The 27,612-nt window shown below is 41.2% G+C and overlaps 1 protein-coding gene across 1 annotated transcript in view; it reads right to left on the reverse strand.

Moving 5' to 3' along the window:
* DNAH5 (dynein axonemal heavy chain 5) overlaps positions 1-27,612 on the reverse strand; it is a 188,125-nt gene that overhangs the window by 152,111 nt on the left and 8,402 nt on the right. The window contains exons 4-17 of the mRNA XM_063299935.1: positions 22,213-22,352; positions 21,716-21,937; positions 19,892-20,029; positions 17,594-17,770; positions 16,866-16,979; positions 16,390-16,497; positions 14,393-14,515; positions 13,915-14,130; positions 10,802-10,909; positions 8,928-9,013; positions 7,023-7,344; positions 6,415-6,621; positions 5,731-5,902; positions 4,602-4,747 (exon numbers count right to left, since the gene is read on the reverse strand). Coding sequence (XP_063156005.1) covers positions 4,602-4,747; positions 5,731-5,902; positions 6,415-6,621; positions 7,023-7,344; positions 8,928-9,013; positions 10,802-10,909; positions 13,915-14,130; positions 14,393-14,515; positions 16,390-16,497; positions 16,866-16,979; positions 17,594-17,770; positions 19,892-20,029; positions 21,716-21,937; positions 22,213-22,352 — 2,279 coding nt within the window. The remainder of the gene's footprint in view (positions 1-4,601; positions 4,748-5,730; positions 5,903-6,414; positions 6,622-7,022; positions 7,345-8,927; positions 9,014-10,801; positions 10,910-13,914; positions 14,131-14,392; positions 14,516-16,389; positions 16,498-16,865; positions 16,980-17,593; positions 17,771-19,891; positions 20,030-21,715; positions 21,938-22,212; positions 22,353-27,612) is intronic.

A 27,612-nucleotide genomic window follows, 5' to 3' on the forward strand; every position in this document is an offset into this window, starting at 1 on the left:
CAGTCAGTATTCCTAAGGATTTACCTTTATTTCTAAGACCCCTTAAGCTTCCTTGTATCTTGGAGTGAGTGAGGTCAAGGACAGCATTTCTGTTCTCATCCCTTCTCTTCTCTGGGCCTGATGTTTCCCTGCTAACGTGCTACTACTGATGCAATGGTATACATTCTTCTAGTTTCTATTTCAACAATACCTGAATGCATAAACGCAATGAAACAGATCATGGCCACGTATTACTGCCTTTTTTTTTACCTTCCTCCATGAAAGAAATACTGTGACTGCATGATGCCTATGCTGTCGACTTCAAAAAAAAAAAAAGACTGGCTATTATGCTGTCATGCTGACACTCCCTGCCTGAGCTGAGTACTATGATTCATAGCAATGCTACATATCTGCTTTGTGTAGTGACTGGACATTGTGGCCTCATGTTAATGGTACCTGCCAAAGGAAAAGAGACATGCTAACCCCTGTGGCTACCTTTGCCAATCATTTTAATAAAAAAGATGTCTTCTGCTTGCTAGGTCAGATAGCAGTTTTTAAACTTATTTTATTTTTCTTCCATCTTCTCAAATGCATAATTCAGCTCTACACATAGGCACTGCCATCCAGAAATGCTTTAAAAGCCACTGATTACATTTCTCTGTGCGATGCCTGCCTGATGTCTGCCAGTCCTACTATGTAGCAGGAAGTAAGAGTTAGTGACTGGGAGGAATGAGGATTGTAAAAAAGAATCAAAAGTCTAACTTTCAGAAAGGTCACCATTATTCTTGTGGAGCAAAAGAAAAAACAATTTTTTTATTCTGATTTATGACTGCCCCATGCGAAAATTAAACAAAAACTCCACTCAGGACTTCGGATGACAAAGAGAAGAATCCTAATCTTACTTCCTTCTTTGAAACGTACTAGCTTTTTTTACAATACATCCTATTGTACTGTACTGAGAATTAATGTCACAATGCCCAACAGAGCTTTTTTTTTTGGTGCCTTCAAGTCACTGTTGATTCCTGGCAACTGCCAAGATTAGTCCCTGCAGTTTTCTTGGCAAGATTTCAGAAGTGGTTTGCCATGACCTTCTTCCTAGGGTTGAGAGTGACTGGCCCAAGGTCACCCAGCTGGCTTCGTGCCTAAGGCAGGACCAGAACTCATGGTGTCCTGGTTTCTAGCCTGGTGCCTCAACCACAACACCAAACAGGCTCTCACCCAACAGAGCTTACCCCCAAGAAATTGCTTTATATTCTCTGCGAAGAAGTGCGTTTGTGTGCATGTAAGAACATGCAATTGTGAGCTACTACTTTCAATATGCTTCAGCAAAGGATCGTTACCTTGTCGTGGTGCTGGAGCTTGACCACCTCAATGATGCCATGAGCTAAACCGTGAAGGGCCACCCAAGACGGGAAGGTCATGACAGAGAGGTCAGACTAAATGAGATCCCTGGGGAAGGTAATGGCAACCCACCCCAGTATTCTTGCCGTGAAAACTAAATGGATCAGTACAACCAGAGATATGTCGGTATACCATCAGAAGATGAGACCCCCAGGTCGGACGATGGTCAAAATGCTACTGCGGAGGAACAAAGGATGAGTTCAACTAGCCCCAGACATGATGACGCAGCTAGCTCAAAGCCGAAAGGACGGCTAGCAGCCGATGGTGCTGGTGGTGAACGGCGAATCCGATGGTCTAAGGATCAACACACCATTGGAACCTGGAATGTAAGATCTATGAGCCAGGGCAAATTGGATGTGGTTATTGGTGAGATGTCAAGATTAAAGATAGACATTTTGGGCGTCAGTGAACTGAAATGGACTGGAATGGCCCACTTCACATCAAATGACCACCAGATCTACTACTGTGGACAAGAGGACCACAGAAGAAATGGAGTAGCCTTCATAATTAATAGTAAAGTGGCTAAAGCAGTGCTTGGATACAATCCAAAAAATGATAGAATGATCTCAATTCGAATTCAGGGCAAGCCATCTAACATCACAGTGATCCAAATATACGCCCCAACCACAGATGCTGAAGAAGCTGAGGTAGAGCAGTTCTATGAGGATCTGCAGCACCTACTGGACAACACGCCTAAAAGAGATGTTATTTTCATCACGGGAGACTGGAATGCTAAGATGGGCAGTCAAATGACACCTGGAATTACAGGTAAGCATGGCCTGGGAGAACAAAACGAAGCAGGGCATACGCTGATAGAATTTTGCCAAGACAACTCACTCTGCATAAGAAACACTGTCTTCCAGCAACCTAAGAGACGGCTTTATACATGGACTTCACCAGATGGACAACACTGAAATCAGATTGACTACATCCTTTGCAGCCAAAGGTGGCGGACATCCATACAGTCGGTAAAAACAAGACCTGGAGCTGACTGTAGTTCAGACCATTAACTTCTTATTGCACAATTTAGGATCAGACTAAAGGGATTAGGGAAGACCCACAGATCAGCTAGATATGAGCTCACTAATATTCCTAAGGAATATGCAGTGGAGGTGAAGAATAGATTTAAGGGACTGGACTTAGTAGATAGGGTCCCGGAAGAACTATGGACAGAAGTTGGCAGCATTGTTCAGGAGGCGGCAACAAAATACATCCCAAAGAAAGAGAAAACCAAGAAGGCAAAGTGGCTGTCTGCTGAGACGCTAGAAGTAGCCCAAGAAAGAAGGAAAGCAAAAGGCAACAGTGATAGGGGGAGATATGCCCAATTAAATGCAAAATTCCAGAGGTTAGCCAGAAGAGATAAGGAATTATTTTTAAACAAGCAATGTGCGGAAGTGGAAGAAGACAATAGAATAGGAAGGACAAGAGACCACTTCCAGAAAATTAGAAACATTGGAGGTAAATTCCAGGACAAAATGGGTATGATCAAAAACAAAGATGGCAAGGACCTAACAGAAGAAGAAGAGATCAAGAAAAGGTGGCAAGAATATACAGAAGACCTGTATAGGAAGGATAACAATATCGGGGATAGCTTTGACGGTGTGGTCAGTGAGCTAGAGCCAGACATCCTGAAGAGTGAGGTTGAGTGGGCCTTAAGAAGCATTGCTAATAACAAGGCAGCAGGAGACGACGGCATCCCAGCTGAACTGTTCAAAATCTTGCAAGATGATGCTGTCAAGGTAATGCATGCTATATGCCAGCAAATTTGGAAAAAACAGGAATGGCCATCAGATTGGAAAAAATCAACTTATATCCCCATACCAAAAAAGGGAAACACTAAAGACTGTTCAAACTATCGAACAGTGGCACTCATTTCACATGCCAGTAAGGTAATGCTCAAGATCCTGCAAGGTAGATTTCAGTACTTCATGGAGCGAGAATTGCCAGATGTACAAGCTGGGTTTAGAAAAGGCAGAGGAACTAGGGACCAAATTGCCAATATCCGCTGGATAATGGAAAAAGCCAGGGAGTTTCAGAAAAACACCTATTTCTGTTTTATTGACTCTTCTGAAGCCTTTGACTGTGTGGACCATAACAAATTGTGGCAAGTTCTTAGTGGTATGGGGATAACAAGTCATCTTGTCTGCCTCCTGAAGAATCTGTATAACGACCAAGTAGCAACAGTAAGAACAGACCATGGAACAATGGACTGGTTTAAGATTGAGAAAGGAGCATGCCAGGGTTGAATACTCTCACCCTACCTATTCAACTTGTACGCAGAATACACCATGCGACAAGCTGGCCTTGAGGAATCCAAGGCTGGAGTTAAAATCACTGGAAGAAACATTAACAATCTCAGATATGCAGATGATACCACTTTGATGGATGAAAGTGAAGAGGAACTGAGGAGCCTTATGATGAAGGTGAAAGAAGAAAGTACAAAAGATGGCTTGCAGCTAAACCTCAAAAAAACCAAGATTATGGCAACCAGCTTGATTGATAACTGGCAAATAGAGGGAGAAAATGTAGAAGCAGTGAAAGACTTTGTGCTTCTAGGCGCAAAGATTACTGCAGATGCTGACTGCAGTCAGGAAATCAGAAGACGCTTAATCCTTGGGAGAAGAGCAATGACAAATCTTGATAAAATAGTTAAGAGCAGAGACATCACACTGACAACAAAGGTCCACATAGTTAAAGCAATGGTGTTCCCCGTAGTAACATATGGCTGCGAGAGCTGGACCATAAGGAAGGCTGAGCGAAGGAAGATCGATGCTTTTGAACTGTGGTGTTGGAGGAAAATTCTGAGAGTTCCTTGGACTGCAAGAAGAGCAAACCAGTCCATACTCCAGGAAATAAAGCCAGACTGCTCACTTGAGGGAATGATATTGAAGGCAAAACTGAAATACTTTGGCCACATAATGAGAAGACAGGACACCCTGGAGAAGATGCTGATGCTAGGGAGAGTGGAAGGCAAAAGGAAGAGGGGCCGACCAAGGGCAAGGTGGATGGATGATATTCTAGAGGTGACGGACTTGTCCCTGGGGGAGCTGGGGGTGTTGACGACCAACAGGAAGCTCTGGCGTGGGCTGGTCCATGAAGTCACAAAGAGTCGGAAGCGACTAAACGAATAAACAACAACAACAAACTTTCACTATGAAGGTTGTGATTGATTACATAGATCAGTTCCCTATTAAATGAAAACTGAAACTATAGGACTGTACCTTTGTCATGTGAACGAATTGCTCACAGGTCAGTGGATCATCTTCGGGAAGACTGCAGAGGGGCACAGTACTAATTTCTTGAAGAACAGCACTAATACGAAATTCTATTAAGTCATTTACTCGATCAAGTAGCAGCTCGAGGTTATCTTGAAAAACGATGAGAAGGACACATTTAGTTAACAAGAAAATCTGTTTAATAGTCAAGCCCCTCTCTGAAGGCATGTTCATGTTAGGAGAGCATGGCAGCCCTTCACACCATCTTTAAATGACATCCTTCTAGGATAGCAAAATTTATCATCAAAATTGCCAAGAGGGCAAAAGAAAACATTCAAATGGGATCACTCTCTATAAGGTGCTCAAAACTGAGTGTACCTTTTATCTTAATATATTCTTAATGGAATGAGAAAATGCAGGCGTTGACACAGAGTCTTATTACTTTGAACGCTGACCAACAATTTGTAAACTAATATAGGAAAACAACAGAGGAAGATTTCATATTTATTGATTTATTAGGTTATTTATCCTGCCTTTCCTCGAAGAGCTCAAGGCTGTTTATATAGGGATCTTCTTTCATTTTATCCCTTTCCGCCTTTCCAATAAAAGCAGAACACAAAAGCAAGTTTGCTACTTTAAACTAAGCCTTTTTTTACAAATCACAACTGCTGTGTTCTCACTAGAGGCTAAGCCAAATTCAAAGAAACCTAGTCACAGGTGCCTTTTCCTGCAATAGAATGTGCACTTGAATGTGCAACAAGGATGAAAAGGCCCCACAGGGCAAGGACCAGGCATCTGTAAATGTATTTCTTCACCCATGGAAATCAAATCCTTTACATTTCCTTTGCTACAGCCTCAACAGCAATCCCTTATCATGTGAACTCTGGTGCAAGAAGAATCAGTGAATATCAGTAGCATTCCTCTATAGTGGGAAAAATGAAACATAAAGGACGAATTGTCTACAAGTACCTACTTCCTGAAGATCAAAGTGTCTATTTCCAGAATCTAAACTAGAGAGAACAACAAAAATAATCATGCAAAGGATAAACTTGGCAATCTTCAGCAATTTCAGCCATCACTACTGGACCTATCTATATACCATGAAGATTAGATATGACGATATACAAAGACTTACCAAGTTTACTGAAAATATTCTGTAAATAGGTCTCAATATTCAGGGATGTCCAGGTCAGTGTAGTTATTCCTGGTTGGATCAAATCATCCACTTTAGCCACATGAGGAGCCATCAGAGCATGAAGTGGGGCTTGGATTTTTGATTTTACTCTCTTATATTCTGCCAACATCATCTGAAAAAGGACCAGCTTAAATTGTAACTGAAGGTATAATTGCAGTTTCACGCAGAACACTTAGTCATGTTCTGTGGGATACATTTTGAAGCTTAACCTGTGACTGAAAATAAAAATGCTGAAAATGGGACAACAATCAAGTATTGCAATGTGAAAATTAAGAAGAAGCAAAACAGGGTTATCAAGACTGTTTTTCAGCACACTGAAGTATAAAGTGTGCAGGCTTGCTTTAACGACTACCAGATTGGCAATAAGAGAACCATTTGCAAACTTCCTTTTTTGTTAGGAAATGAAACAAATTTAGCCATAATTTATTCACCTTTATATTTGAGTCATATCTCAGTCTCACTGGTTAGAAAGCCTGACCTAAATTAGCTTTTTATGGGTATGTTTAGCAGCAAATATTACACAACTATTTAAAGAAATTAGAAAATAACTCAGCCAACTTTTTTTAAAAATAAAGCCTTTAAAAGTTTGTTTCATGGTATTTATCTGTAACAGTACAAGAATACCTGTAGCTTATTGAAATTCTGTTTGTAGGAGTCATGCTTGTCTTGAATAGCAATGGCCAATGGTGGGATTCCTAGCCCCATGCGTGCCATGCACTTTGTTTCCCTGATTAAGGTGAGAATCTCGGGATCAAAATTCACAAATATTTCTCCAGTCTCTGGAGCCTTCACCAGTAATGATGCCTGAAGTCCTGCTTTAATTAGCTGAACCTAGAAATAACAAGTGTTAGCCTCATCAAATGGCAGATTACTACAGACTGATGCCAAGAGTTTCAGAGAACTAGTAAACAGGTACAGCCAGACATAAGCATTTGACTTTTTCCGACATAAACAGTGATCTACCCCAGCTCTTCCAGCTGTGTAGAACTTTCCATGATATTCTAATTGAGCTTGTGCCAACGAAACTGGTGGACACTAATTCAATATCCTAGTTACTATAGCACGGCAAATTGATCATATTGTTTTAATATGTCATACATGTACTGTTGCTGCTACAGGCCCAGGTATGATCCTTAAAAAGAATTACACTGAATTCACATTAGCATCAAATTATATTAATAGCAAGACATTCCACAAAATTCATTATAAAAATATGCAGCACATTATAGTACCTGTTGAAGCCATCCTCTGTGGTAGACTATCTCAAACTCCAGAAGGACTTTAGCTACTCTGTTATAGTTGCGGATTATGGGCTTTGCTTCTTCTGTCTGTAGAACTGTGGAATGTTTTTGAAAGAGATTCATGGGTTCCTGGATTCTGTGAAACAGTTGCCGCGCCCACAAGATCTTACCAGCCATGGGAGGAAGATTACGAGCTAGTGGAGGATCATTCTTGTGTTTTGAATACAGCTTAGAGACCATCTCAATGTCATGATCATAGTTTTGTAGGATGATCTGATACTTGTCAGCAATGCCAAGATTAGGGATTCCAAGCCTATGAAGAAGAAATATCATCATCAGAGATTTACAAAGGTAGAAGTTCAGTGCATTATTTATTTTTCAGTGAATTATTCTGAAGAGACAGCAAAGATTATTTGGCTTCCTAAAGCAATATATTGACTTACTCATCAGTCCCACAGAACCATCAAACCATACCATTGATATGTCAAACAGAAGTGAACAAATCTAGGTCAGTGTATAACTAAGAACAAAGTTGATTTGATTTGTATGTTAAAATGTGATATGTATGAGAGCCAGTTTGGTCTAGTGGTTAAGGCAACAGGCTAGAAACCAGGAGACTGTGAGTTCTAGTCCCACCTGAGGCATGAAAGCCAGCTAGGTGACCTTGGGCCAGTCACTCTCTCTCAGCCCAACTCACCTCACAGGGTTGTTGTTGTAGGGAAAATAGGAGGAGGAAGGAGTATTAGGCATGTTTGCCGCCTTGAGTTATTTATAAAAATAATAAAAGTCGAGATAGAAAATAAATACATACATACATACATACATAAATATGTATCAAACCACATTTTGCCATGTACATTTTAAGTAGAAGTGTCAAAAGATTTCCAAGTCAAAATACTTCAAGTTCTAAAAGTCATTTGAGTTCAAAATGGTTCTGAATTCACCAGGATTCTGTGACCCTTACAAAATATTTATTTATTTATGTACTGTAATGTATATGGCACTGAATTCCAAAAGGCTCTGAGCAGCTTATAGTACTGTAATGTAAAAGTAAAATAAAAAGAACATTACAACATTACCAAACTCCAAAACTCAGCAACAATCCACTTCCTAGCCATTTACACTGTAGAAAAAATAGTCTTAACAGGAGCAATTGCCTACTCTTTTATGCTTGAAAGAGCTGCTTCCTGGTTCAAATACTTCCAGTAAAGTTGGAAACCCTATTCAGTGTAGCCTTTTTTCTTTTGTATGTTATTATTTTAACACTTTTTTTTTAATTGACAGGGCCCCTAGATTCAGCAGATGCTCCTGCTTCTAGTCATACTTCTAGAACAGACAAGGCCAGCATTGTTTAAATAAGTAATAATAAAATTATTACATAATAAAAACTGCAAAAGGAAAATAAAGCACAGTTTCAAGCATAAGTAGAAGTTAACAAATTCTGCTTGCATGTAATGATATTAGACATTGTGTCACCTATCTTAGTCAGTAATATGCTTAGACTCAACTATAATAATAAAATATCTAGAGATAAATTAGCCATTTATATTATATGACCAGCTAGTACCAGACATGATCAACGGTATTTGTTTCTGAACAGAGAAATGATACCATTCTTCCAGCACTAGAAAACTTCAGAGAGAGAGAACTTTAGGTCACACACTGAATGCACCTATTTCACAAACTGAGAAAACTGGACTTTACTGTTTCTGCTGCTGGGGTTTTTTTTAATAATAATAAAAAAAAACCCTTTCTATATGCCATAGAAATACATGCTTTATTGACTAAAAGCAATTTTTTTCTAAATTTCATTCAAAAACAAAAGACGACTATCAAAGTACATTGGTCTGTTATTATTTCAGATTATTCCAAGTAAAAAGTCATTATTATTTAAACCTTTCAAATTTCTTCAGCATATCAAGAGCTCTTTCAGTGTTCAAAATCTTTTCAAAGGTAGTGTCCATAAACGTCTGTAATTCGTGCTGTAAAAAGGAAACAAAAGGATAGAGAATGTTGATAAGCACATTCACTAAATTTATAACTCAGATACCCACGATTTACTGAATAAAAGACAACTCACACAAACTATGAAGTCCTAAACTATGGTGCAGAGCACAATGACTTTGTTCACATAACATACTAAGCCAAACCTAAGCAATTATTATTATTACATTTATTTCCCATCTCCAGGAGCTCAGCTGCTTATACAGGAAGTCCTTGACTTATGACCACAATTGGGATTGGAACTTCTGTCACTAAGTAAGGCGGCCGTTAAGTGAGTCATGCCCAATTTTACTTTGCCACAGTCATTAAGTGAATCATGTGGTCGTTAAGCAAATCCGGCTTCCCCCATTGACTTTGCTTGTCGGAAGCAGCTGGGAAGGTCACAAATGTCAATCATGTGACTCTGGGATTCTGCGACCATCATAAATACATGCCAGTTGCAAAGCAACTGAATTTTGATCATGTGACTGCAAGAATGTTCTGATGGTCGTAAGTGCGAGGACCAATCATATGTCACTTTTTACAGTGCAGTTGTAACTTCGGCTGCTAAATGAATGGTTGTAAGTCAAGGACTGTCTGTACCTAGTTTGTTGTTTGAACACAGTTCCCAAGATCCTAATACATTCTTGTACAACTGTAACCAAGAAAGGAACCAGTCAAACTGGAGAACCTTTATGGCACAGGCAAAGAGAGAATCTAGGGGCTGCAACATTTTTTTTGTGATTACTGTTCTGAAGACTACATGCCAGAAGTGGGTGAAACCAGTTCAAAATGGATAGGTTCACTCATGTACTGCTCAGTAACCAAAGTAAGTTTTTTTTTTCCAAGCCAGTCTACCACATGGAACATAAGGCATAATTAAGAATGAAGTTCCCTCAAAATGCTGTATCTCCAGCTATGTCCTCCTCTTCCCATTTCTTCCATATAAAATATATGTTTGTCATTAAATTCTAGGTAAGAGTGAAGTACTACTTTGGTGGACTGAACAGAGAGGGAAGATGAGATATCGCATAGAAAAGACACACCCTAGCTCCAGTGTATAATTTCATCCAGAAATTATATAGGGCATTACCTTCCTATACCATTTTGAAATTGTGCAAGATGCAATATTCACGCCAAGATTAGAAATCCTATATAATACTTCAGTTTATATAGAACTATAATACTTTAAAACATAATACAATATAATTCTATACATTTTATATTATATATATATATATATATATATATATATACACAGACACACACACACTCACACATACAGTATAATACAATACAATATAGTTCTATATAATAGAATTATATAGAGTTCAATTCTATATAAACTAAAGCACTTTTCAGTCTAAACCCACAACATACATGATGTAGGAAATACAGCAAAACCTAGATTTAACAGACCTCCATTTAGTGGATTTCTTATGTAAAGGACTAGATTTCTATCTCAGCATTCCTCTGAAATAACGGACAAGTCTGCTGTATCCCAAGTTGTCTGGAGAAGTGAGTTAAATGTATGTAAATTTTACCTTAATTTTATGACATCTGTGGTGATTTATGTCATCATCATAGGACATGAAATTGAAGAAAATCACTGCAATAATGCACTTCTGTATATATTAGACATTTGGGAGTAATGGTCATTTCCTCCCCCCATGTGGTCCACTAAAATGAGGTTTTGCTATCTAAAATTTAATGAATTAACCAAGCCAAAAAGAATATTTATTATTAACAATTTTAAAAACTATACAATTGGGAAGAACCAAACCTACATGTAGTTCATTTGTTTGCTTGCAAAACTCTTCATAGTCCTGGTCAAAATCAGTTTTCCTCTGATCTAAGAAATTGTACTGTTTTTTCTTTATAGTGGCAACAATACTCTAAATGCAATTGGGAATATGAATATTTGAAAGGTTATATTATTCTCATCATTTCTTATGCTTATAATAAAGAATATATATTCATTCATTCATTCGTTACTGACAGAGAATGAAAAATAACCAAGCACATATTAAGTTTACAGAATAGCAAGTTATAATGTGAAGACTATATTTGCATCCATTACAAGGTAATGTTTTGCAACCCAGTGAGTTCTCCTTCCTCAAACACAATTCATTTTTTCCAAGGAAAATAAGTGTTCATGCAAATGAACAACACATCCATGTTACACACTCTGGTACAATGAAAATGCTCTTCACAGAAAATATATAGAAAAAACAGAAGTCATTTTCACCACCACAAATCACAGCATTAATAGCCCTATCATGAATTACCTCCCATTGATCCTTCATTGCTGCAGTCTGCACACGTAAAAGACATTTTACTATATTAATATTCAGCAACTGTGAAAGCTCAGGATCCCTTATAACATCAAAACATTCATTTCCACAATTCTCTGGGGAAAGTTATGAAAGCTGAATTGATAAAATGCAAATATGAAAATGCCAATAATTTACACACACTTTGAGAATGATATGGAGTAAGTGTTTTGGAACTCACACCAGCGCAACACCTCTCTGCCGCAAATTCAAGCAACAATGTCTTTTTTTCAGGTTTCTGCATGAGTCTGAAAATAACACAGCTACTTTAAGAATCATATTAGATGACTTCTTAAAGCAGCCACATCTTTTTTCTAGGTTGTGCAGAGGTTTGAAAAAATAGCAGGCTTTTTTCAATGAATAACAAGGGGGTGCTATGTTTACACAAGTCAAAACAATTCTTCAGCCTCATTTTTGAAGTATGCATAGTCCTAGCTAATTTAAGTTCATAGCAATCAGGCCACGATCTTGAAGTTTCAGCCTCATTATAGACCTTGTTCTTACTGGGACACTAAATTGTGGTGTATGTGTTTTTTTCTGTATTACTTCTCTTTTTTTTTAGTATTAATTTTTATTGAAGAAATTTTTTACAGAGTAAAAATAATACAAATTTAAAGAAGAAAAAGAGAAGTAAAGAAAAGTGATAAGTAAACAAGAAAGAAAGAAGAAAGGAAAAAAGAAAAGAAAAGAAAAAAGCGGCTTCTTATCTTCTTTACAGCAGTTATAAATGCATTTATATTTATTACTCTCTCTATATAATTATATTGTGGTTTCCTTCTTTCCATATTCTACCCTAATTGTCAAACCCATAAATTACAAGTTCCTTTTTTCCCATTTTCAGCAAAAAGTCCTTAAAGGGTTTCCAATCCCTGACAAATGTAGTTATTGTCTTCTCCCTAATCGAGTTAATTTTGCCATCTCTGCAAATTCTGTGTTTCTGTATTACTTCTAACCACAGAGACAGAATTCTTTTCCCTGCAAAATGAAGCCACTGACATTGTCCCATATAAAGCTAAACAGAAAGAAGAGTTTTAGGTCACAATTACTATTGCCATTCTTTCAGTTTTGCAGTCAGTAATAATACGGGATATGGCCAGAGAGCAGTGCTACCCAGAGTTCTACCTCAATATGCTCAAATTTGCTAGCATTGAAAATAAAATGATGGTATTGTCACCAGAGAGGTAAGGGCAAGCAGTTAGATCACTTGCCTACTGGGGGAACTAAAGGAACAGCATTGTATCAGCAGCCATGAACTAAATTGTACAGGTAACAGCACCACAGTCAATAATCATGTCTGTGTATTTCCCATTGCCAGCATAATATTTTTTAAATGCACAGAGCATAAGAATCTATTATCAAGCTACAGTCAATGCTTCCATGATGGGTGCAGGCAAACAGGAAATCCAATAAACTTCCTGGTCATGAATTACTGGAAAGCCAGTTTGATGTAGTGGTTGAGGCATCGGGCTAGAAACTGTGACACTGTGAGTTCTAGTCTTGCCTTAGATGTGAAGCTACCTGGGTGACCTTGAGCCAGTCACTCTCTGTCAGCCCTAGGAAGGAGGCAGTGGCAAACCACTTCTGAAATTTTGCCAAGAAAACTGCAGGGACTTGTCCAGGTAATCACCAGGAGTCAACGCTGGCTCGAAGGCACGCGTGCACAGACACACACACACACACACACACACACGAGCTACTATGTTGACTGGAAACACAAGAACTTAAGTTGCAGGAAGTCATTAAGAGCTGCTTCTGCAGGGCTACCAAAATTTGAAACCAATTCAATAGGGAAACTGTTTTACTTATTAACTCGACACTCAGCTTGGGGAAGTTGCTCATCTTAGACATCCGACACACACTGCCAACTCAGGTGGCGACCTTTAAAGCAGAGAGTAATGAAGCAGCTGTCACAGTGGCTGGGTTCATACCTCACGTTAAATCACAGTCTGTTTTAATACGGCTTGCTGAAAAAGTCATAGTGGCCTGTTTCTCAGCTGTTAAACATTCATCATGGTTTACAAACAACAGTGGCTGAATTCACATCATGCTAAGTGAGGAACAAGCAAATATCATGGCATAGTATGATGTGCAAGCTCTGAAACAGTTCAGTTGAGGTAGTCCTTAGAATTAGAATTCCTAATCCAGCATGGAACAGAAAGAGTCTTTTCTATCTCCAATAAACTTTCCCTAGGCAATCATCTGAGTGCTCCCGCTGAATTTGTGATCTTTTGTAGCCATCTGGTTTTTTATCCCTTATCTTCATTTTTATTTTGTATTGTATTATATTATGTTTTATTATGATTGCTGTTTTTCATTTTTAACTGACTAATTTATTGTAAACCGCTCAGAGTCCCTCTTTGGGGGGAGATGGGCAGTAGTATAAATTTGAGAAATAAATAAAAACAAACAAACAAATAAATTTCACACTAGAACTGCCATAGACCCCACCACCACCATTATTACGGCCAGTGGCCCAAATTCTATGGCTTATAGTCCAAAATATTTGGAGGCCAAAAAATTGTCTGTTCTTCAGGGCTCAACTACTATTGACAAAAATCACTGCATACCTGATACTTAGTTGCCATCACTTCTAGTCCTTCCATCTTGGAGACTTGTAAAATTGAGTAAGTTGTGATAACATCAAAGATGTGTATAATCTTAAGTAGGCGGCGATGGAAAGTTTCAAATTTTCCGAAGATGTACATCTCGCTAAAATCAAACTGCCGTTCAGCTGGATTCTCTTCCAATTTCTGTTTGGTCTTGTGAAAACAGTTTTGGTACTCCTTATCAACATGAACCAAGACAGAGATAAATGGAACTAAGTATTAATTGCAACCTTGTTCTTAATATTCCTAAGGACTTATCCTATGTGACTTTGCTACATTAAATTATTCTTGTTTTAAATCAGAAAAGCTCTTAAAAGGTATTTTCCCTAGTGAAATTCAGATCAAATACTGCTTTGGGAAACTAAATCCTTCCCCAATTCTGGCTCAAGCAGGAAAGTTGTATTTACTGCTTCCGTCTTCTAACAAGGGTAAAGATTACCTGCTTAAGTCTTATAGCAGCTTGTATTTTTTCCAAAACTACATCTTGCGGTTGATCCCAGATGGTGGCAGTGTTGTTATTAGTAATATATGCTTTGCATGCTGTTATCATTTGATTTGTAACCTGCAAGTAACAATAGACTTTGTTTCAAGAAACTTGTGTGGAACAAAGCAGGTTGAGGCCCATTTTTTCTTAGAGCCAGACAGCTATATCAGCAGTGGATACCTTGCAGTCTTTCAGGTGTTGCTAAACTACAATTCCACAAAACTCACTACTGGTCATACTGGATCAGCTGCTGAGTTTCCCTGTTAACTTTCCATTGTAGATTTTCCTTTAGTTCCCTGCCTGCAATTAATGTAGCCTGTTATTCTTCCCCACCCAGCTGTTTGGAAAAATTAGGTGCAACAAAGATTTTGTAAAATAAGGTAAGAACAATGTGGATGACCTCAGATCAATATGTCTAGTTCTATGGGGGTATAATGTAATGATAAGCCAATCATCCGGTATCTGGGAATTTAACATCTTTGCTTCTGGATGGGTTTGCACTGCCCCAGACAGATCTGGTGCGGAACTTGGGGGTCCTACTGGACTCACGACTCCTGCTCGAACAGCAGGTGGCAGTCGTGACCAGGAGGGCCTTACACAACTTCATGTTGTGCGCCAGTTATGCCCTTTCCTGGACCAGGAGGCCTTTCACACAGTCACTCATGCCCTGGTCATCTCTACTGTAATGCACTCTACATTGGGCTACCCTTGAAGAGTATCCGGAAGCTACAGCTGGTCCAAAATGCGGCCGCGTGAGCAATCATTGGTGCCCCTAGATCGACAGATATTACACCACTGCTTCATGAGCTGCATTGGGTGCAGGTTTGCTTTCAGGTGCAATTCAAGATGTTGGTTATTACCTTTAAAACCCTACATGGCATGGGGCCAGGCTACCTGAGGAACCACATCATCCCCATTACATCCACCCATCCCACCCAATCATGCAGAGAGGGCATGTCACGGACCCCGTCTGTAAGAGAGTTCCATCTGGCAGGGTCCAGGAAGCACGCCTTTGGAACGTTCTTCCCCCAGAGATACGGCAGATCCCATCTCTTGTGGCTTTTCATAAACAACTAAAAACCTGGTTTTGCCACCTCACTTGGGGCAGGAGGGGGAGTAATCACTCCTGGAGATGGTTAGCACCCTAAATGGCCTCTTAGACATATGTAAGCAATTTTCCAACTAGCATTGTCATCTGGATTTCATACTGTATTTATTGAATATTATATTTTTATTTATATTTTTATGGTATTTTAATGATTTATCCTGGTTGTAAACTGCCCAGAGTCCCCTCTTTGGGGGGAGATGGGTGGTGGCAAAATTTGATTTGATAAATAAATGATAAATTTCATCCAGCCTAATAGTCAGTCCAAATGGTTTATCAATGATCTCCATTTCAGGGTTCAACAGATCTTATTTTTTATTACTTAACTTTTTGTTTTCTATCTATTTCAAAAATTACATTTTGATACTGAAGGAAAGTTTGTATTGCCTAAGATGGATAGGTGCCCAGAGTTGTTGGGAGTCGGGCAGCATACAAGTTTATATTATTATTATTATTTATTTATTTATCTATTTATTTGTCTAATTTATCCCCACCCATCTCCTCTCGTCGGAGGCCTCTGGGCGGTTTACAACAATCGATTAAAACCATCACAATAATACAAAAAGTAAAATACAGTAAAAAAATACTATAAATAGAAATAAAGAATAAAGAATAAAAAAATCCAAGCGGTGAAGCATCTAAAACAGTCCAAGTGTGGGAGGAGTGGTCTATAACAACCATCCCCATGTAGCTCTATTCCCCTCTCCACCCCAAGCAAGGCAGCAGAACCAGGTCTTCAGATTATTATTATTATTATTATTATTATTATTATTATTATTTACGGTACAGTTTTAAATGGCCAATAATAGCCTAACTCCAATTCTGAAGAACAGTCAGCATAACTTGCCTTTACAAACAGGGAAGTTATCTTCTCTGAAGTGTTGTAATAGCGTGAGATGCTGTGGATCATTTTGATAGCATGAATGAGTCCTGGAATAGCATCTACCATGATCACCTGAAATGCCAACAACATGAATGGTGATGTAAAGCATCATTTGGCTAACATCATTTATGTCAGCTAACTTGAGGGCACAAGGGCATCTGCCATCATCCCAAATAGTACTTGCAGTCCTTGCCCAGATAAAGTAATTTTTAAAGTTACCAAGATTTTGTGCAATACTGAGACTGTTGAAATCTATATTACCCCTATATTACCCAATATAATGGAGGATGTATTGTTAAGTTATAACTCAATAAACTCCTTATGCAGTTTCAGAACTGTATCTTTTTTTAAGTTGCACTCACAATCATTAACTTGTGATCTGGGCATTTCTCTGCTATCTACAAGGGTGGCAATCCAATGAGCAGACATTTTTAACTTACAGGATCACAGTTATACAGAGGCTCACAGAATTTTTCAAGGGTATACAGATATTTCACATTGTCTTTGGCTTCATTTGTTGCATCAGTAATCCGAGTATCCAGTTCTCGCCAACTCTTGGAAAATGAAAATGAAACAAATGCTATTTACTTATTTAATTTCTCTGCCGCCCATCTCGCACACAATGACTCTGGTATTTTAGAAAAGATTTTGCCCTGGTTTGTTATAAGTTAGCACGTTTCTTAAATGTCACAAGAATTAGAATACCAGTTCAGTGACAGCAATAAAATATTACTGCAGACAAGGCTTGACAACTTCTAGAAGATGTGGACTGCAACTTTAAGCACTGAAATCATAGATCATGTTGGTTAAGACTCACAGGAGTTATACCAGGAGATTGTTTTCCACAGCCAATGTAACTGGCAAAGGTCTTTTTCATGTAGGATTTGTTTAGTGAATTCAAAATAGTATTATATTTTATTACATTGAGCTATAGCTTTCTCCTGCATATTTGGAAGACAAATCCAGGTCTGTCTTTTTACAAGCATGATTTCTGATGCCCATTTTTAAAATACATATTTTGTATTTTAATTCTGAAATGTGATAGGTTTCAGAGTAAGTTGCCTTCCCAGCTCATTGGGCTGAATGATTTTAAACATATGTGTATTACTATAAAAATATTAGTTTTAGGTAGAATATAAATCGTTCTTGAATAAACCAACTGACACACCTTCAAAAGTTTTGATTTAGCAACTGTAAGCACACCAAGTACAGCTTTTACATCTGAAGTCTTGAGCTGGTCCAGTAGGTAGTTAAATTTTGATAGCCTCTTCTTCCAGTGATCCAGCTCAGCTCGTGGACCAAGGTCATCCGCCTCTTTCCGTAGCTGGCTATTTTCAGCAATGACCTAAAATTTAAACCAAAAGTGGTGATTTGTCCAATATGGAAGCTTTTTTCAATATTCAAAGAACATGGTATTATGTGAGTTGACAGCTTTTTCTCTTTTTTTCTCCTCTCTCTCTTCTTTCTTTACCCAACTCCCTATCCTTGAGACTAATTGATCCATTCTTAATGTTAAGCAAACTAATAAGAAACAGGAAAACAATTGCCAGTTTCAAAAAAAATTATTCTGATGGATTTCCATTTTACTATTTTGCTACAGCAATTAAAAAATCGTACATCGTTTGGCTTGCTCCATTAGGTGACTGTTAGCAGGTCTAAATATATGAGTATGAACATAGATTTTATGTTTAACCAAAGTTTACCGTCAACTTTACATTCAAGTCAGTTTAATCAAGAACATACAGTAACTACTATGATGCTAATGACAGGATGTTTCATAGTGACCTGATTCACACATCACACTACATCGTAATGTGATTTGGCTTTCTGTAGTGCACTGGAGTTTGAAAATCATAGTTTTAATATGCAAACTCAGCTAATTGTGTTTACTGAATAAACTACATTATTATTCAGGACAATGTGTGAATTCATCCAGTCACCACCCAGGATAATCATAGACCACTGTACTTGACACCCTACTTTGTTTACTGCACAATACCAGAAGGGTCAAATGCTACAATGGCAGCTCAAAGATAATTGTGTAAACAATTACATCTGTAGATAGATAGATAGGAAAAGATGGTCTGAAAAGCCAGACTGTGTATAACAGCTGGATGGTGGCAATGGAGAAAGGCTGCTGAGAAGCCAGCTTGTACGTAAAGAGATAATAAATAAAGCAAGAAGGCTGGAGGAAGAGGAAAGGAGTCCTGATTCTCAAAAGCTGTTGGTCAGCATAGCCTCCAAAAGTTGATGGAAGTAGGGGAAGGAAACCCTATTGGTAGCTGTTCACCAGTGCTTTTGGGCTGACCTAGGCCAGGGCACTCCTTTACTTCCTGAAAGCATGATTCTCCTGAAGCTGGGGACTCAGACAAATTCAAGAGGGGGGGACATTGATATACCACTCCGTTGTCTGATCTGGAGCCAGCTGATTGATCAAAGTCACTACACTGTAATTGGAAAAGCTGTCCTAACAAACCAGTGGCATGAGCGCAACAGTTGCCTGCATTATTCAAAGCATAATATGGAACTATTAGTATATCTGCTTGCAATTTGCTCCACTTTTGGCAATACTGCAGTATCAACTCTCATAGTCTCATTTACCTAGACCTAAAAAGGATGATTACAGCATTGAAGAGTTAGCATAATTAATAAGGCCATGAGCTAAAAACACGTTTTTCACTGACCCCTGAAACAAAAACTGAGCTGAACATAATGAAATACAGACTTTATATATTCTTTAGGGCTACCTAGAGTTCAATCCCAGCGGAAGCTGGATTCTCGGGTAGCCAGCTCAGGTCGACTCAGCCTTCCATCCTTCCCAGGTCAGTAAAATAAGCACCCAGCTCGCTGGGGAAGGGGACAACTGGGGAAGGCAATGGCAAACCACCCCACTATAGTCTGCCAAGAAAACATTGCAAAAGCTGCATCCCCCCAAAGGGTCAGACATGACTCAGTGCTTGCACAGGGGACCTTTCACTTTTCAGGGCTACCTAATCTGGCTGCAAAACTCTGGGCCACCTGTAGATGGCAGCAAAGAAATTTAGAAAACAGTAATTCTTTCCTACTATCTAGATCTTCGCAGCCTAGATCTGGCAGCTCTTCTACATTGTTTAAATGTGGTTTTAGATGGATAGTGATTGTGGTTGCTGCTTCTCCTGCTGCTCTAAAACTGGTTGGAGATTGGAGAGTACAGTAATTGATTCAGAGTCAAACTGGGGTCTAATCTGTTTTGCAGTGCTCATTCTCTGTTGCAAATCAGCACCACGAGTGTTTTTCAGCTACAGAGGGAAAAAGAAGGATGATCATAGTTAACAAGAGCTCCAGAGATGGTACTGAATAAGGATCTTGCATGTGAAAATGAAGCATTGGACAACCTCTTTTCCCCCCTTTCTCTGTGAAAAGTGACTCTAAGTAGTTGCACATTTCTATGACTCCATATGCAATGGAGTACTCATCCAAACGGTACCTGTTCAATTTGCTTAATCCACACTTTCACGCAGGCTTCTATTCGTTCCACAGTCTCCATGCTATTTGCTGCCACCAGAAAATCTGCTGGTCCTTTTAGCATTTTGAGATCATAGGTTTCACACTTCTTCAGAACCACCTAAATTGTGCATTAGGTAATTATTCTATAAAGTATATTTCAATACCTCTGCCCAAGAAGTTATGACTATGTAATTCCAGGTTAAGCCCAGGGTGTGGTATGCAAGACCAATGGCCAGCTACATACAGTAGTATTCCATGCTATTTTGTTCTGCACTGCACCTGATGAACTGCATATTAGTTCCATCTGAAAACATTGGAATATTATTGTCCTTGGGCCTTCCAAATGGGCCCTCTGCTAGACTGAGCTTCTTCTGACAGAAGTTCAAAGAGTCTCCTCATCCATATTCTATTTATATTAAAAATTAATCTGCCACAAACAAATCAGACATTTGTCATAATTCTTTCTACTTTGTCCCTAGGCTATATCACTTCTGCCTGCAGGTAGGATTTACAGTTGAATGCTTCAATATAAAAGATCCTCCACTTAACAACAAAGAAGAGGCTTTAGGAAGAAGGATTTAACCTTTATCCATACCCTGTCATACTCTTTTTTTTTTTTGGTAGAACAATTTTTGCTTTGCACGGAAAGATATTTAAACCACGCAAGCCCTTGTTGCCATCTAAAATGGTTCAATTTTAATTTTAATTTTAATGGTATACAGTTTGGAGTTAGTACTTCTTGCACTTATTGGGCACCTCTAGTAATTCTTGCTACCATAATTCTTAGAAAACAATTATTTTAAATATATCAGGTAACAATAATAATGTGTTAATTATTAAATTTATTAAACTTGTATGCCACCCAACTCTCAACAACTCTGGATAGCAAGGATAGTGTTGGAAAGATATACCTGATCCTTCCCTTTCCCAAACACATTTGTCAAAATTAACCTTAAAATGGATTACAGATAGTGTATAAAGCACATGTGAATAGAAACTTTATTATTCATTGATGTATTTTCATTTGATTTAGTTCTGTTCCCAAATATATAGAATGACACCCTTGTTTTCCCCTAAAAAGAGCCAGGACACTGAACTGTGCTGTCCTTAAAAACATGATATGTAAGTGAATATTCTTATTGACGTGATCAGCCTTACTCTTTCTCCATTCTTGTACTCTTGAGGTCAATATATTTTTCCAATATTTAACCAATGAGATTCACAATGATTACATAAGAATGGTTTTACAATGAGTTGCCTGTTTTCTGATAAAACTGATTTTCAAATATCCTAAAAGAATTAATGATTAGTTGATTGACAATTCAGAACCAATAATTTAAATGTTTAATTTATACTTACCTTACATCAATCTTGTATCTGTTTATGTATTTTAAAGGAAACCCAATGTAGTTCAATAAGATTTCCCCCAGGTATCTATGTATATAATTGCCTCTAATCCATTTTAAGTTATAGTTCAACTAGATATGCTAATTGCTATAATACGATCATCCCTTTTACAGTTGCCATACCTTTCTTTTTTCCCAACTAAGGTAACTAGATGAAGAACAGTACAGAATTCCTGCACTTTTAAAAGATATGTAGAGAAGAAAATGTCAACAGAAATATTTACAAAACTGCTAAAACACTCTTCTAAATTAAAAAGCCACTTTAGTGCAAGTTCTTCTATGTTTTTACTATTGTATCAGTGGTAATTTAGTATTATTGATACAGTGTATCTTTTCTTATTGTTCTTTAGCTCCTTTTCTTCCTGGCAGAGATAGCTAAAAGATAAATGCAAGCTTACCTTCTCCATCAGGCTCTGCTGAGCTCCCGAAAGGACACTAACAAATCCCTCCAGAGATGCAATGAAGTCCTGCTTGATGTTAGCCCCTTTCTGGGAACTATTCATCTCTCCCCAACCATAGTTCATAGTGTTCAAAGCAGGAATGAAGATATCAGATAGCAAATGCTGAACACTGTTTAGCAAACCACCATTTGTTGTGTCCATCATATTGAAAACTACTTCCTGATTCATGAAAGAGGAAATAACATTGATAATTGTTAGCTCAGCTTTCTCCAGTTTGGTGCGCTCTCCAGAACTTTTGATCTTACAGCTCTTATTTCAAGCCAGCATGACCAATGTACAGTAGTCCAAAAGAAATATATATGGGAAAGGCTGACTTAGATATACAGTAATTCTTTGCTAAATCCCATTTGTATGATCAACAAAAAAAATGGATGATCACAATGCTCAAATTTCTCATAATCAAGTGATAGAAAATACATATAGGGAATACTTACACGATGGATATTCTCTGCATTAATTGCTTTAGAAGGATTAGTTCTAATGAAGAACACACATATACCAGTTAAAGCAACATCATCTCCTTCTGTCACAAATAATTTGGTCTTTTTGCTTTTAGCAGAAGGAGGGCTAGCTCCTGTTGAATTTTCATGTCCTGTAAAGGAGAAAAAAGTCAGTACCTCCCAATAAATAAGAACATAGGAATCTGTCATCACATTTTCTGACACTATGGCAGATTAGCCAAGGATTGCTTCACACCTAAATGCAGATATATTAGGGCTGAACAGTGCTTTGGCTTTGATTCAGCAAAGGTGCCTAGGAATGAACAGGAGTGTGAATGCAGCACCATCTGTAACTCATTAAAGCAGTAGAGTCTGTTTACAGGCTTTCACCACTGCTAAGGAAGTCAGTAAACAGCAGAACACATAGTTCTGGAAAAGGACATGTAACACTGTACTGAATCATTTAGGATCTGTGCTATGAATGTAGTTTGCTTGACAGCCCCTCATGCCAGACTGTCAATCCACATCCCGAAAGAGAGAGCTGAGCTGGGTCACATCCAGAGTCAAATACCCAAGCCCATCCCTCTGTTGGAGAAACAAAAGATTTGGTCATTTTAAAATAAAGGGTAGAACTTGGGAGAGGACTATCCCAAGAATCCGGGTAAAGAACAGGGTTTCCGTCTCCCACACAGCCTCAGTTAAATGGCTGAAGTATCCCAAGAAACTAGGACAGGTCCAGGTAATTAAAGCAGAAGAACAGCTGTAAACAGGAGTCTTCTGTTTATGTAGACACAGGCAAAACACTGAGCCAGGAATTTGTAAAAAACCACTATCCCAAAGCAGGAGATTGAACCAATGTGTGAAGATCCAGATTGCTTCTGGGAGAGGAGGTTTGAAATCTCCGGTTTTCCACCCTAGGGGTGCAGTCATTTGAGGTAGCCAGGTCAGGAAATAGGAGCTCGGAAACTCTACTTTATTGTTGCAGGGCACAATAACAGAATCTTGAAAGTCTGGCAAAGATTCTCCCTCTCTCCCCACTTTTATATCAAAAAAATCAAGGCAGGGCAATCTTTCTTCTTCACTCCTTCCTCCCCTTCAGGGTTAAGCTGGTGCCTGCCTAATGACTGTTGAATGCCTTCTTTGAGGCCATCTCCATACTCCTCTACAAGAGGCTCAGCTATCTGCTTCAATGTAATATTAGCATGTTACTACTGTGCTCGGATTCTACATATTTATAAGTAACTCAGAATTGCTATAACTATTATCCACTTCTCCTATTTGAGCTCCCACAAACAGCCATGAAGCTCACAGATCTGTATCTTTCCCTGTTGAAAGCAGCTTAGTGCATCTATGAACCAAAGGTGATTGAATCCATAGAGGTGAGCCAGAAAGTGCTCAGGTAGAAGCTCTGTGATTTTTTGCTTATAAGTGAAAACAGAAAGAGGAAAGAGAAAATTATCTGCTTAGTGTGGGCAGACAACATATTTTATTCTGGGAAGTCTGCCAGTTGTTTTTTTAAGGACAAAGTTAAGTAACTTAAGTAGAGTTCAGTTGGGGATTTAAGCTAAGAGTAATTTTGGTGATGCCAATGGCAACCCTTTGTCATGCGCTGCCTGCCTCTGAATAACACTCAGACACTGGTTCGTGGATCAGGCTCTGATTTATTTGCAGGGCAGGTACAGCGTTGGTAGAAAAAAGCTGAGAGTGACAGGAGCGCGCCGGTGCGGGGTTTAAATACCCCACGCCGGTCAGCGCCCCCTCGCTCGCGGTCACGTCACCCCCCTTTGTCCAATACGTTGCCCTGCCGGTGGGTGAGGGTTTCCGGGATCGCCCATCATCAGGTTTTCCATTCCTCTGCTGATTGCTTTCAGCTGGGCGATCCCCGTTGTATTGGCGCTGATGGCTTGGATGTGCTCCGTGATCCGTTTAGTTATTGTTTGTTGGCCGTTAGTCGTTGTGGGTTGATGGCTACTTATCTTGTACCCCTTCACCTATTTCCTTGCCATTGTCATGTGTGCCATTGCGCTGATGACTTTAGCTCAACGGCACTCATGACATACTGCCCCCTTTCCGAATAGTGTTCCCCCCCGGTTTTCTGGGTTTTTTTTTTTTTTTTTTTTCAAAGTTCCCGCCGGAGTAGTTGTCGCTCCTCCCTTTGCTCCTCCCTCTACCACGTGCCTTCCCAGGGTGTGTCCATGGTGCGCATGCTCGGGTCCTGACCTGGCGTGCGCATGCTCCAGCCACACCCTGTTTGTTTGGCTCAGTTCGGCGAGGAGAGAGGCGTGGCTGGTCGGGTGCTTCTCAGCTCCAGGTAGGGCCCTTCTTTTTTCTTATTTAAAGTGCGTCGCCTTTGTTGTGTCTCCTGGGCGTTGCCCCCAGGTTGCCCTGTTGACTTGCTTGCCACTCCCCCGCGGCCGGGGGGGCGGGGGGAGGGTGCTGGCAAACGTTTGTCACCACCCCGTGGGCCCGGGGCGGGGGGAGTGAGTCCCGGGGGGGGGAGGTCCACCCAAGTCGCGGGCTTGGGGGGGCCCTTTCCCTTGGGGCATGGGAGGCGGGGGGGGCCTGCGGGGGGGGGGGTTTGGTTTGCTGACCTTGGTTGTGGTTTGTCGGGGTATGCCCGGTGAAATGCTCTGGTCAGGTCAGGCGCGTTAACGTTGTGCGCCGCCACCCATTCCGGGTGGGGGAAATGTTTCCACCTGACCAGATAGTGTAGAGTTCCTCGTTGCTTGCGGGAGTCGAGAATGTCCCTTATCTCGAAGTGGTGTTGCCCGTCGATCATCACCGGTGCGGGCTGTGGCGTGCTTGGGTGCCATCGGGAGGTGGTTGCCGGTTTCAGGAGGCTGGTGTGGAACACCGGGTGGAGTCTCCGGAGGTTGTGTGGCAGGTCCAAGCGTATTGCTACCGGGTTCACTATTTGCGTGACTCGGAACGGCCCGATGTACTTAGGCCCCAGTTTTTTCGAGGGTTGGGTTGACTTTAGGAACTTGGTGGATAGATAGGCCATATCCCCCGCCTGGAACGTCGGTTGTTGGCGCCGGTGCTTGTCGGCCTGCTCTTTGTAGGCTGCCTGTGCATCCTTCAGCGCCGCCGTGATTACTGGCCATGCTTCCGCGATCTTTCGTCCCCAGTCGCTAGCGTCCACCTGGGGTTCCGGGGGTTGAGGTAGCTCCGGTATGGGGACGAAGTCGCGCCCCGAGACTACTTCGAACGGAGTTTTCCCCGTGCTCGTGTGGACGGCGTTGTTGTATGCGACTTCGGCGAACAGGAGCAGTTCAGCCCAGTCGTCTTGGTGGTAGTTAGTATATGATCGTATGAATTGCTCTAAGGTGGCATTAAGAACCTCTGTGGCTCCGTCCGTCTGGGGGTGCCAAGCCGTAGATAGGGCCTGTTGGGTCCCCGTCAGCTTCAGGAAGGCCCGCCAGAATTTGGAGGTGAACTGTGTGCCCCTGTCAGTCACCACACGTGCGGGACATCCGTGTAGCCTGTACACGTGGATGAGGAAGAGTTTGGCTAGCTGTTGTGAGGATGGGACCGACGTGCAGGGGATGAAGTGGGCCTGCTTTGAGAAGTAGTCCTTCACCACCCAAATGGCCGTTTTCTTCTGGCTGGGTGGGAGGTCCACTATAAAATCCATAGAGATTTCCTCCCATGGGCGGGAGGGTTCTGCCACCCGTTGCAATAGCCCCGCGGGTTTGCCTGGTGCCCGTTTGGCCCTAGCGCACGTTGGGCAGGACGCCACGTAGGTTTTTACGTCTCGCCTGAGCGCGGGCCACCAGAATTGACGCCGTGTTAAGTGTAGGGTCTTGAGGAACCCAAAGTGTCCCGCTTGCTTGGCGTCGTGTGACCTATGCAAGATCGCCTGGCGTTGCGAGTCCGGGACGTAGATTCTGCCTTCCCCCCATGCCAGGTCTTGTGCCATCGTTACCTTGTCGGGGTTTGCCAGGAACCAGGGGTCGGTTTTGAGGGCGGCGGCGAGGTCCGTGCGCATTCCCCCTGGTAGTTGCGGTTGGCTTCTTCCAGTCGCCGGTTGTCCCGCCGTCGGCTGCGCCGTAGAGTCGAGCTGCCTCCGCGCGCCGCTTCGGGTGGTCACGGTCATCCCCAGTTGCGAGGCGGATAGGACCGTCCCAATGGTGTCTGGGGCGGGCTCTTCGTCTTGGGGCAGTCGGGAGAGGGCGTCGGCCAGGAAGTTCTTTTTGCCCGGCATGAACTTCAGCTGGAAATTAAAGCGGCTGAAGAATTGGGCCCATCGGACCTGTTTTGGGCTAAGGCGTCTAGGCGTTCGTAGGGCCTCGAGGTTCCGGTGGTCAGTCCAGACCTCGAATGGTTGGGTGGCTCCCTCGAGTAGGTGTCGCCATGTCTCTAGTGCCGATTTCACCGCGAAGGCTTCTTTCTCCCAGACGTGCCATCGCCTCTCTGTCTCGGAGAACTTCCTTGACAGGTAGGCGCATGGTTTCAGGAGTCCCGTGGGGTCTTTCTGTAGCAGGATGGCTCCCAGGGAGAAGTCTGAGGCGTCGGCTTGGACCACGAACGGCCGTTCTGGGTCCGGGTGCGCGAGGATTGGCTCCGTAGTGAACAGCGCTTTCAGCTTGTTGAATGCGGTCTGGCACGCGGGAGTCCAATTCAGCACTGTGCCTGGGTTCTTGGCGCGTCGGGTGTCCCCCACCCCTTTGGTTTTGAGGAGGTCCGTTAAGGGGAGGGCTATCTCAGCGAACCCCCGGGCGAATGACCTGTAAAAATTCGCGAATCCGAGGAAGCTCTGTAGTTGGCGTCTGTTGCGGGGCCGCTCCCAGTTTAGCACCGCTTCGACTTTTGCGGGGTCCATTTCGATGCCGTCCCCGGAGATTCGGTACCCCAGATAGTCTAGGCGCTCTTTGTGAAACTCGCACTTTGTAGGCTTGGCATAGAGCTGCGCCCTTCTGAGCTTGTCGAGGACTTGCCTGACTAGGGTCACATGTTCCTCGTGCGTTTTTGTGTAAATAAGGACGTCGTCGATGTAGACCAGGACCCCTTTGAACAGATGTTCATGCAGTACCTCATTGATGAGCTGCATGAACACCCCAGGGGCCCCCGCGAGTCCGAAGGGCAGTACTTTGTACTGGAAGGCGCCTAGGGGGCAGTTGAACGCCGTCTTCCATTCGTCCCCCTCCCTGATTCGGATGCGATAGTACGCCTCGCGAAGGTCCAGTTTGGAAAAGACTTTGCCCGTGGACAGGTGGGCGAGCATGTCCTTCACCAGGGGTAAGGGGTATTTGTTGGACAGGGAAGCCGCGTTTAGGCCCCGGTAGTCGGTGCAGAGCCGTAGGGTCCCGTCTTTCTTCTCCCGGAATAAGACGGGGGCTCCGACCAGTGAGCATGCTGGCTCTATGAATCCCCTGTCTAGGTTTTTATCGATGA

This window comes from Candoia aspera, chromosome 3 (genome assembly GCF_035149785.1).
Source record: "Candoia aspera isolate rCanAsp1 chromosome 3, rCanAsp1.hap2, whole genome shotgun sequence".
NCBI lineage: Eukaryota > Metazoa > Chordata > Lepidosauria > Squamata > Boidae > Candoia > Candoia aspera.